Source organism: Onychostruthus taczanowskii, unplaced genomic scaffold (genome assembly GCF_017590055.1).
Source record: "Onychostruthus taczanowskii isolate IOZ18803 unplaced genomic scaffold, ASM1759005v1 scaffold11, whole genome shotgun sequence".
In the NCBI taxonomy this organism is placed as follows: Eukaryota; Metazoa; Chordata; class Aves; order Passeriformes; family Passeridae; genus Onychostruthus; species Onychostruthus taczanowskii.
In genome coordinates this window covers 1,155,624-1,167,913 of record NW_024497629.1, presented here as the reverse complement: position 1 = coordinate 1,167,913, position 12,290 = coordinate 1,155,624, and the positions used below count along the sequence as shown (strand labels likewise).

The following is a 12,290-nucleotide window of genomic DNA, read 5'->3' as shown; positions in this document are numbered from 1 at the left end:
CCCGATTCTGGGCCCGCCCTTTCTTTCAGTCCCGCCCCTCCGGCCCGGCCCCGCCCCCGCCCCTCAGCCCCGGTCCTGGTCCCGCACGTTCGCTCCGAGGTGTCAGAATTGCCACATGAACCTCTTTAATAAACTCTTCCTCCTTATCCTTTCCCCCTCCTCGCCACCCACGTGAATCGGTCCCGGTGCGGAGCAGAAGCGGCAGGATGGCCGCAGTGCAGCCCCCGCAGTGACTGTCCCACAGGAGCTACTGCGGCGGCCCTTTCTTGAAGCAAACGGGAATTTCGATGACGATTTTGCCGATGTTCTTGTTTTCTTCCATGGCTCTGTGTGCCTCAGCGATGGCGTGCAGGGGGTAAACGCTGTCCACGAGGGGCTGCAGACGCGGGGAAGCCCCCTCGGAAAAATGGGGCAGCACCTCCTCTGTGAAGGCTCCCAGCAGCCGCTCCTTGTACTGCGGAGAAACACCCGCCAGGTTATTGCCAGCGCTCCGCTCCCCGGGTGAGGGGTCTCGGAGCACGGCGTGCAAAATGTACACGGCCCTCAACGAGACCCCTTCTGACATTCTCCCGGTGAAACGGAGATAAAATCACCTGACAGGTGTAAATTACAAACAAGAAGAAAGCTTTTAGATTTGTTACATCTTAATTGAATGAAATTCCCCAAGGCAAGTGGTGTGAGCTCCGCGCAGAACCATTTCAATCAAACTGATAAAGGTCTTGTAAATGTTCTGTCTTAATCCACGCACAGAATCCACCTTAGGGCTCTGCACTGCGGGTCTTTTGGTGAGAATATTCCACTTAAAATGAGTTTTCTTTGGTAACTCAGCATCCAAATGGCCTTGGTTTCTACTTTGAAGTGACCTAATAGAGATTTTTATTTTTCCCTCCTCAGACTTGATCAAGTTGCCCAGTCACTGGAGTTTTATTTCTTCTAGGGCCAAATATCTAAATTATGGTATCCATGAAGCCCATTAAGAAGTCCTGGGTGTCATTCCTCTCATTCAGGGAGGAATTTGATAAAAATAGAAAAAAAAATTACAACTTAATTGTGTGACATTTTCCAAAGTATGTATTAACAGTTCAAAGTGGGACTTTTTTGACAAGATTGTGTTTAACACTGGTTTTAAAAGAAAGCTCTCAAAACTATAATAAATTTTAAGATCAAACTTCGGATAGCCACTACTTGCCTCCTTGTCTCGGGACCGTAACAGGCTGGTGTGGATGCTGGCTCTTTTGGAAATCAGCCTTGCCAGCAAATCCCCATGGACTTCACCTCCACTCAGCAGTCCATATATAATCCACCGGCCATCGGTGCTCAGACAGTTGAGATTCTTCTCCCAGTATGAGGCCCCAACACAATCTAAAATAATATCTACTCCAGAACCTCAAGTAGAAACAGAAAAGATTTTAGCAATGAATAAGCTTCATTAAGGGTAGGATAATTTCAAGCAAGACTAAAACCTTGTTATTTATAGGTACAGAATTGGCCCTACAATTCTTATTTAAATCTTTCTACTGAAATTAGGAATTGGCACAGTGATTTGTAAGGAATTACAGAATCAGGCACAAAAAAAGAACCATCAATTACCCATAAGCAAACTCAGGCATAAACCACCCCAAATGCTTAGAAAAGCTACATTTTTCTAACAGTTTAAGAATTAAGTGGCACTGGCACAGGTTGCCCAGAGAAGCTGCAGGTGCCCCACCCCTGGAAATGTTCAAGGCAGGTTGGATGGAGCTCAGAGCAAGCTGGGGTGTCCCTGCCCATGGCAGGGGGTTGGAACGGGATGATCTTTAAAGCCCTTTCCAACCCAGGCCATGCTGTGCTTCTGTGATGATTCAAACACCAAAATGCAGGGATTTGGTCCCATAGGTCCTCGGGGAGGCAGCAATAACATGGCACAAAATTTATGCCACAAATGAACACAGCCAAAGAGAACCCGTGCAGAAAACAGCACAATTAAACTAAGGAAAAGCCCGTTCTGGGCTGAGCAGGATATCAGGTTGTGCTTCCAGGGTCACTACTGCCTGCTCCCTCACCAGGTGACAGCTGAAACTGTGTCCACATGTTGGGAGGTTCATTCCCACTTTCACAGAGAGGTTTTTACCTTGGGTGAACTCCAAGACCTTTTCACTGAAGTCTTCATTCTTGTAGTTGAACCCTGCAGCTGCTCCAGCATTTGCTGTTGCTTCCAGTTTCTCCTGAGTTCCTGCTGTCACAATGGGAATGGCCTTTGCCAGCCTCACCAGCTGAATGGCTGCCATGCCAACCCCGCTGGCTCCAGCGTGGATCAACACTTTCTCACCCTCCTGTACTTTACCTGGAGGAGGGCAGAAGGAAAGTGGTCACCCTTTGGGCATCACCTTTGGATTAAAATATGAGTATGGAAGACAGTGAAGAGGAGGTTGAAAGAGATGCCCATGACTAGACTTTGGACAATTGGCCATCTTCATAGCCTTCATAAAAGAGAGAAATCCAGAAGCAGCAGAGGTTGCAGTGTGCTGACAGGATGTCATTTTCCCAGCCTCAGTGGAAGGACTTTGTCTTGGCCATGTGCAGTTCTGGGCATCTGTGACCAAGATGCTTAAGTGAGGGCAGTCACAGCCTTTTTATACCATCAGTAGAAAACACACTTGGAGGATGTTCATACTGAGAAATCAGGCACTCAGCAATGGAGAAATACCAGAAATGCTGGGTAACATTAAAGACCAATCCTACCAATCATTTTACAATCTATTGGTTGCATTAATTTGTGTTTCACCAATTGCTCCTGAAAGTGAGGCACCAAGTAGCCTCCCACTGATCCCCAGGAAGCAACACTGCTTGAAGCAAGTCTGCAGGGAAGTTATGTTTGGAACTTTTGTTCCTTATTGTATCTTTTAGATGCTACTGCTGAAGAGTGTAGGATATTTCTCACTGGACGAAAACCTTGGCAAGTGCTGCTGTTTATTACCTTGTCAGCTTATTTTTAAAATGAAGAGTGTGGGTTCTGTCTATTTTAAGTCAGCTTAGAGTGGATTTTACTTTATAACAGAGATATTATTTACAAATAATACAAATAATATTTATAAATAATATCTCTGTTAAACAAAGGTACAAGATGTTGCCTACTGCAGATTCACAAGCAATTAGTGATAAAGTTCTTTGTATGGTCATGCAAGCCAGATCCTTAGAAGTAATATGTGTTTTCAGGTGCCTGGAAAAGGTAGGAATAATTTCAGGGTTTAGGCTTAATGGAAGGTGTCCCTGTCCATGGCAAAGAACTAGATCACCTAGTTCCTTTTCAACCCAAACCATTCAGTGATTCAAACTGAGAAATACATGAAAAGGAATTGGCCATCTTTGCATATCCTTTCTTGTAAATATGTAATCAACAGGGCGGGTTGGCACTGAGGAGAGGTGGTCAGGATTCAGGGATTTGTGTCTGGCATAATGGATTCTGATCCACAAGAACAAAGTGACAGAGAAAATGTTCTTTGAAGGGAAGCAACATTCAAATAGAGGCAACAAGGAAAGGACTTTGTAACAGAAATGAAGATGAGTTGTTTTGGCGGGATAAATGGACAAATGCACCTCTCACCTACAAAGTGGAGCAGCTGAAATGCTGTTAGCCAGGCTTCAGGAATGGCTGCAGCCTGGATAAAAGTCATATCTTTGGGAATTGGCATCAGGAGGCCTTCGGGCACTGTCACGTACTGTGCCTGGCCTCCCCCGGGGAGCAGAGCCATCACTGCGTCACCGATCTTCCACCGGCCCGAGCAGCCGGGACCCAGCCCAGCCACGCTCCCAGCTGCTTCCAGGCCTAAAATGTCACTTGCTCCTTTGGGGGGAGGGTACTTCCCTCTCCTCTAAAATAAAAATTTAAAAAATTTTAAAAAAGGCAATGAAGGAAAAACCATCAATGAGTGTAATGACCTGCAATATTTCATTCACATATCTCCAGCCTAAATTCCTATTTGTTTAATCCTGATTTTGCCCTGTGCATATGTTGCAGTAATTTGAGGATCTTCTAGCCTCTGGAAACACTTTTGCTTCCTAAGTGTTATTCTTCCTAAGTCTTACTCTTAAAATAAGTATGAATTGAAATATTTGTGAGTTCCCTCCCCCCAGGCTAATCCATGCTCTGGAGATACTATGGACTCTATTTGCAGAGCAGGGCTTGCAGCTCAAACTAATAATTTGAATGTGAATTTGAATAAATTTTCTCCCACTGGAACTGTGCCATTGGAACATTTCCTTTTCATCTCAAATGCCCAGAAAAGGGTCTAAGATCTAGAAAGACCAGAGCTTTGGTTTTACATGTTTTTGTTGAAAGGCAGCTGCCTTTCCATGCCAGCCCAGCACTGCACTATCTCAGATAAAAACATTTATCTGCTGAATCAACAAACATCTCTTCTTTCAGCCCTATGAACTTTCCAGTCCAAATGCTCACCAGGTTCAAACTCTTTTAGCTCATCAGATCTGTCAGGACTTCACAGAAAGGTTTGAAAAATGTGTTGTTTTTAGGTGCATAAATCTGCTTAATCTACAGGTACCTGGAGTAAATCGGCTCTATTCAGAGCACTGGCAGAGACCTTCACAAGAACTTCTCCTTCTCCTGGATTTGGTTTCATCACTTCTTTCATATAGAGATTTTCTGGGCCTCCTGGGCAATCAAAATAGGCTGCAAACATTTTCTCTAAAAGAAAACAAAAAACAAGCCAGACCAAACAAACTGAAAAAATGTTGCATAAATGCAGGCATGTGCAGTGGAAAAATCTCAGTAATGAAAGGTAACAAATAGCTTTAAAAATTCCTGTTTATTTCCCTTGCTTCAGGAGGTGATTGCTGTGTGCCTGATTTGCTGTGGTACAGGCTCTCACTGCTGCAGGAGTCTTTCAGGTACCTCCTCAGATGCTATTCCTGGGATCCTTTTGGCACCAGCAGATGTTGAGGTGGGCTGAGCTATCAAGCCTTTTCTCCTGCCTGGTGAAATCAAATGAGGAACAGTCTTCTCTCTGCTCCCTGGGTCCTGGGTGGAAGGAGATGAGAAGGAGAGGCAATCACAACGGGAACAGCCTGTGTTACTTGCTGAGAGCTGGTACTGCACTGAGTGCAGCACGGGCTGCAGGCCAGGCCTCTTCAAGTAACCAGCACTGTGTGACAGAGCACCTGCCCTCTGTAGAAATCACTGATTTCTGCACAGGAAAAGCTAAGTGCTTACCTAATTACTTGTGGTAAGACTGCGAATGCAGAATGATAAACAGCTTGAAACCCCAGGGATGTCAATCCCCACAGGGTGGTGCTCTATGGCTATTTTATGGTGAATAAGCACTTCCATTTGCATAAAATGCAATTTAAAGGCTTGTGTTTCTGAGGCTGGCTGTCTAGTCATTGTTATTAACTATTTAATCCAGTCCCACAAAATTTGCCTGTATCAGCAAAAACATTCAATGGAAAGCCCACCTGATGCCACCTCATAACAATTGTTTCTGCTGCCTTAATTGGGTACAAATTTAGTCAGTTAAAATAAGATATGAAAGAAGCTTTTGTTTCTCTTTCATCAGAGTTCATTAACCTGCTTTTTTATAAATTATTGTCTTTTTTTGCTAGAAACAGGCTCACAAAAATGTTTAAAAACCCCCCAAAAAAACAAAACAAAACCAAAAAACCAAGAGGATCTGAATATTTACATTACTCTCAAATGCACAGAAAACTGCAGAAACTGTGATACAAGAAGAGGATCTGAATATTTACATTACTCTCAAATGCACAGAAAACCGCAGAAACTGTGATACAATTTTCCAACCATTTCAAGCTCTCAGATCTGCCAGCAGTGGCTGAAAACAACAATTTTAAGAAGCTCTGTGGCCCCCGAGCTCACCTTTTTCCTGTAAGGAAGGAGGGACAATCTGTGCCCCGGAACAAACCCAGCCTGTCCTCGGGAGCAGAGTCCAATCCCAGTTCCTCCTGGCATTCAGCCACTCCCCTGCAGGCCAAGGCGAGGAACAGGCGAGGTTGTTCTACTTTGGAGCCACAGATATGGGGAGTCAGAAATATTAGCACAGCTCCCCGTTGTTTCTGCGAACGACCTGGATTATTCCATGGCTTGGCACAGGGATCTTTTCCCGCTTGGCCTTGCGGCAGAGATCGGCCCCAGCACACGGGGAAGCTCGGCCTGCTGCCCGTGGCTGTGCCAGTGTGTGTGATGGGGTGTGCTCCAGCTGTGCAAGTGCTGCCATTTCAGAATTCTCAGTGTCTCACACTCGATTTGCTCCACCGGCACTGAGGGTGTGGGAGCTGTGCCAGCCCTGATGCCCTGAACGCGCTGGGGAGGCTGCCCAGGCTCTGCTCCCAGGGAGCTCGCTGGTTCACGTCCTTACACCCTGTGTGTTTCTACCTGATGGTTTGGAATCAGAATCAATACTATTCTAAAAGTCTAATGATATCTCCTTGAGCTTTGCAGAAGGATCAGATCATGCCTTTCTCAGTATTCTAATCACCAGCTCTTGAGTGTTTGAGCTATCAGGGAATAAAACTGACACTTCAGACTATTTTAAAATGGTAACTCATATGTGTGGGATTTTTTTTGTGGATTTTTTCCCCCTGTAATAATGAAGATTTTTGATTCAGGCTTTTAAATTCCTCTTTGAAACTGAGCAAATTTAGAATCAAGTACAGCTAAAAATTCTTTTGTTCTCACGTGACTTGAAGAGCTAATAATTGATGTGTTTCTGAAGATGTAAAGATCATGAAGCCTGGTCTGTAGTACACACAGGCTGATTCAGTGCCGCTGCTGGCATTGTCCCTCCTCCACTGTCCCCGGAGAACTTTGCAATCCACTGCAGTTTAAAATAACTTTCTATTACAGTCATTGACAATGCAAATTCACATGATGAATATATGTTTTATTATTCAAGGGTGTACAGGACAGTCTTAAAATGTGTTAATGTAGCAATTTCCTTTGTCCCTTGGGTCTGTGGCCCCTGCATAGCTGTAATGCCATTAGAGAACTTTGTGTAGTGAGATTAGTAACTATGTTATCTAGAAGCAGGCTAAAATACAGCATTAGAAAGATAAAGCAGAGCATCTTAAACCAAATATTGAAGACATCACTTTCAATTCAGTTAAGAAACTTAGAGGGCAGATGCATAGGGTAGTCTTTTTATGAGCAGCAAGCCCACAATTGTTCTAGAAAAAAACAGAAGGGAGCTCAGCAGCTGGAATGTTGTAAAGCAGCAGTTTCTTGTTTAAAGTTTTAAACTTCTTTACTTTACTTCCTAATGAGCACTCTTAAGGTTGATGAAGTCCAAGTTTTCTGTTGATTCAGCAACCTTTCTCTCTAAAGTAGTGTGCTATAATAACACAAGGACATAAATAAATAAAAATTTAAATCAATGATTATAAACTTCATATACAGAATTGCTGTAATGGAGATGCTTTTTTTCAAGTTCAAATCCCCCTCACACTGTACTGCACTCAAATGACGACAGTGCTGTTTCTATCTGAAAATTTAAAATACCTATATTTGTGAGGTATTATCTGCTTTAAAGAATAAGTACTGAGCAGCACTTTAAATAATTTTCAGAAATATCTTGTAACATGCAAAGAAAAGTTACTTCCCTTTTTTTTTTTCGAGAAAGTAATCATCCAGGACAGCAAGAGTAAACTCCAAAGAAAAACTACTGCAAATCTGGCCCTGGAAAAACTTAGCATTAGTCTTTGCTAGGAACAGTGGCTGGTTTTGAACAATGTTACTATTTACAAGAGCAAATAATGAGTGGATATTGTTACAGGATTTTGAAAGTGCTGGCATTTTTTGCAATCTTTCAGCTTTACACTTTCTGCCTTCCTTCCATAGCAGAAAAAAAAAATGCTCAGATCAAGCATGATATGGCTCCTGATTGTATTACTGAGCCAGCCAGGCAGACAGTGGTGCCTTTTGGACCTGCTCCAACTCTGTGTGTAGTCCTGCTGAAAATAACAAGATAGAGCTAATCTGAAGTTAGCTTATAAGGGAAGGCCTTGCTGTTAGATTTAATAAATCTCATTTCCCAAGGCTCCACACTGGGGCCAGATCTGTTTAATGTCTTTATTGATGGTTTGGATGAGGAGACCGAGTCCACCCTCCGTAGGTTCCCAGACAGCACCAGTTTGAGTGTTGATCTGCTGGAGAGAAGGAAGCCTCTGCAGAGGGATCTGGACAGGCTGGATCCATGGGGCTGGGGTACATTGTTTGAGGTTCAGCAAAGCTGAGTGCTGGGTCCTGCACTTGGGTCACAACAAGCCCTGCAGTGTCACAGGCTGGGGCAGAGTGGCTGGAAAGGTGTCCAGTGAAGAAGGACCTGGGGGTGCTGGTGACAGCGGCTGAACCTGAGCCAGCTGTGCCCAGGTGGGCAAGAAGGCCAAAGGCACCTGGGCTGTGCCAGCCATGGTGTGGCAGCAGGGCCAGGGTAGTGACTGTCCCCTGGGCTGGGCACTGCTGAGGTCACCTCCAGGGCCGTGTGCAGTTCTGGCCCCTCAGTTCAGGAAGGACATTGAGGGGCTGGAGCGTGTCCAGGAAAGGGAACGGCGCTGGGGAAGGGTCTGGAGCACAGGTCTGATGAGGAGCAGCTGAGGGAGCTGGGAAAGGGGCTCAGCCCAGGAGACTCAGGGGGAGACCATCCTCTCTCTGTACAGCTGACAGGAGGGTGAAACCTGGTGGGGGTTGGGCTCTTCTCTCAAGTTACAAGTGATAGAACAAGCTGAGATGGCCTCAAGTTGCATAAGTGGAGGTTCAGATTGGATTTTGGGAACAATTTCTTCACCAAAAGGGCTGTGAAGCACTAGAACAGACTGCCTAGGGTCACCATTCCTGGAGGTACTTAAAAGACCTGTAAATGTGGCACTGACAGACATGGTTTAGTGGTGGGCTTGGCAGTGCTGGGGTAATGGCTGGACTTGATGATCTTTAGGTCTTTTCCAGCAATGAGTGTGTGGTTCTGTGACTCTGGGCACAGACAGGGCTGTCATTGGATAGAAGAAAGGGTTTGTTTCATGTGCTGTATCAGTGATAGTAACTTGGCATCTACAGGTAGTTTCACTGCATTGTTTCTCCAGAATTAGGCAGAAAATATTTCTGTATCAACCCCTGGTATTGAATCTAGATCTATGTTCCCAACCAGCATCCCAGTTCAGCCACAGCTTTGGGGTTATAGCATGGGCACAGGACACTCCATTCCAGCAGGTCTCAGGGCCAGAGAATGGACCTACATCCATCTGCTTTACTGTCAGGATCACTGAGCACAAATTGGTTAAAAAGGACTCCTTCAAAATGCCACTTAAATGGCATCTTTGTTCCAAAAAATCAAAGATGTGAAATTAGCAACCACCTTGCAAGTCAGCTGAGCTGTACCCCAGCACTGGGCTCTGAGGCTGAGAGAACAAGTGGATTTAGTAGAGTGCTCTGCTCCCTGCCATTATTTCTGCTTTGTGCTCTGATTTCACAGAGTTTCCACCTCTGCTGTCACTTCCCAGGAAGCTCTTGATCTCTCACATTAAAGCCAAAGGTCGATGCAGAGACTTGTCTTTATACCATGATAACTGCATTTTCCACATGCTTTTTGTGCTGGCAAGGCTGTCACTCAGCAAAGCCTGAAGTTGGTTCATTTTCATTCTGTTCTGTAAAAAGATAGATGTATAATTCGTCCTCCATTTCATATTGGAAAACATTCATATTTCCTCCATGTGAAATTCAGGAGAAGAAATGTAAGGCCTCAGATAAGCAAAATAACAGCAGCAACAACAAGAAAGGCACAAGAATTGATCAGCAGGAAACTGGTCCTCTTTTCCAGAAAGGCCATAAAAGTCCAGTTACATTTTTATAGTAAATATTTCTGATTTTTTCTGCTGCCATTAAATTTTCATCTTGCTGAGGAAACAGTCCACAGTGAAAACACTAAGAAATGAGATAAAACTTGCTACAACCATTAGATCAGAGCAGAAGGAGGGACCTGAGGGGTTTTTTTCTGGGCTGGGCTTGACCCAAACCAAAAATTATTTTCTTTTTAAATAAATAATCAGTTCTCGCACAGTGGGAAATTAAAGAAAACTGAGAAGTATCTTGAGGCTAAAGTTATGGCCACATTATCACTGAAACTATGGGGAAAACAGAAACCCTCCAACAACATCTTTTCAGTGTTGGAGAATTGAGGCATTACTTTTTTTCTGGCCAGGATGTTATTTTGGCCAGGATGTGCAGTAGAAATGATTTTATTCACACATGCCTGGGTTGTACAGTGAAAATCATTCAATCACACATGGTTCTTTACTAGACTTTTCACATATTTATACATACAAACCCCAAAGAAATTAATGTTCATTGATCTTAAATTACACAATTCTTAGTGTTTGATTTGCTGATGGTTATTGATTCCTTCACCTTTGACGTTGATTAGGACCTCTTTCTTTGGTTCTTTTATCAATCTTTTCCCAGACCAGGTGTCTCCAACTGCCCCAGGGGGTCATGTTCATTAATGCTCATTTATCTCCTCTGTATCTTCCGGCTACTCTCAGTCTGTAGATTTTAAGGCTTCATCAGGCTTTACCTGGTGAACAGAGTCTTTTGAAAAGAAACTTCCAATTCCCCTTCCCCTGGGAAAAGGTGAACAAAATAAAACAAACCTGTGACTAAAGTTACATTAAATAAAAAAAATTTTAAAAAAGAAAGAAAGAAAAGTTGCATCATTTCCAACAAACTAAGGGACATAGGAGAAGACATCTTGCTGCTGTGTAATTACTCTCCTCAGGTGTAACACTGAGCACAGCCCCAAACCAAGGTTAGCTGAGATGAAACGCTGTAACACGTTTCCATCCCAAAGTTACTCCCCTCAAGGTACAACCACCCCTTGCTGTATGGCTGGAACCACTCAAGCTCCACCAAAACGTAAAGAAATGTGAGAAGTTGGGGAAGTCCCCATTGTAACTTCTGGGGTCAGTCATGGGCCTGAACCCATCTTCTTCCCTGCAGGCCCTGCAGGCACATCTGTTGGGTAAGAACTCTGTTCTCCACATATTGATTGATTATCTTGAGACAGCTTTTGTGAGGGATTATCTGTGTGTTGCTTTGAATACATTTTTGCAGTGAGATACTATCACTGGCAATCCTCAAACCTCAACCTGTCACAATTTTCTGTTATATTTATAAACTGTGTTATTCCATAAACTGTTAGTGTGAGTCCTTGTGAGTACCTCTGGCACAGGTAGCATACTTGACAAAACTGATAACATACTGATTAGGAGCAGGGGGAATCCAGGAGGGGCCTGTCCTTCTAAACTGAAATAGGGATTTTGACTCTGAAGGTTCAGAAGATTCGAACCTTAACACTTAATCAAATCTGTGTGAGGGTTCAGTCACAGTGGGACTATACTCTATCCCCTGGAGCAGAGACTATGGGTGCAAAAGGATGGAAGAAATGGCAAGACATTGATGGCATTGTGCAAGAACAACAAGAGTCATTTGTGAAAGTAGCACTCTCAAAGCTTAAGACATTTGTCTTGACACTGAACAAAAAGTGTTTGTTATTTTGAGACACATCCCAGTGAAATGCCTGAAAATGTTTTCAATTGTACATATTGGTGACAGAGCATGAGAAGTCTTTGTGATTCCATGGTAACGCATAGATAATGTTAGTGAAGCTACAAATAATCACTCAAATGTTTGTGGTTTTATTTACTCAGCGCCTGTCACATCTTACCAATTGTTACAGTTTAACTAAATGCTGGTTCAAGACCTGCTGCCCACCCCTACTGAATGAATTTCACCTTGAGCAGGAAACTGCTACAACATGAAGACTTAAAACAATTGTTGAAACAAGCTCAAGAAAATGGACTAAGGGCTCTGGTCCTTGTCCATCACAATGTGGAGAAAATACATCACATTTTGGAACCAGTCAAGAAAGATGCAGAATAATGGTGGTGGGATACCCTCTTCAGATGATCACCAACTGCTACAGGAATTTGCTGTATTGATATTAACCCTTTTGCTTTTTGTCTTGATAAAGGTATTATTTGTTAAAGTTTGTGTTATTATGAGGCAGTTAGCCTATTGGCCACCCCTACAAACATCAGATAATCCATGCAATACAAATGCTTGAAACCCTCTTGAACTCCGTTTGGATATTGGGAAGCTTGAGTGCTATAGTCATGGGATTGATTAAGTGGGAAAATGGGAAGAAATTAGATACATTTAGGGGAGAATATTGAGGCTAAAGTTATAGTCATATTCCAACAGAAGCTGTAACATTAGGAAATTTTAGGGTAAAATGCAG

The 12,290-nt window shown here is 43.5% G+C and overlaps 1 protein-coding gene across 4 annotated transcripts; it reads right to left on the bottom strand.

Annotated features, from left to right (window-relative positions):
- Positions 1–191: 191 nt before the first annotated feature.
- Positions 192–10,438, bottom strand: TP53I3 (tumor protein p53 inducible protein 3). 4 transcript variants are annotated; one of them, XM_041421387.1, is made up of 7 exons: positions 10,403–10,438; positions 4,889–5,014; positions 4,539–4,681; positions 3,584–3,851; positions 2,111–2,323; positions 1,190–1,386; positions 192–454 (listed from the first exon to the last, which is right to left on the bottom strand). In XM_041421387.1, the coding sequence occupies exons 3-7, from the start codon at positions 4,674–4,676 to the stop codon at positions 248–250; spliced, it is 1,023 nt and encodes a 340-aa protein (XP_041277321.1). In that variant the 5' UTR covers positions 4,677–4,681; positions 4,889–5,014; positions 10,403–10,438; the 3' UTR covers positions 192–247. The 4 variants fall into 4 exon arrangements, with proteins under 4 accessions (XP_041277321.1, XP_041277312.1, XP_041277331.1 ...); XM_041421378.1 differs by lacking the exon at positions 10,403–10,438 and adding an exon at positions 5,867–6,072; XM_041421397.1 differs by lacking the exon at positions 10,403–10,438 and adding an exon at positions 5,740–5,840.
- Positions 10,439–12,290: the final 1,852 nt, after the last annotated feature.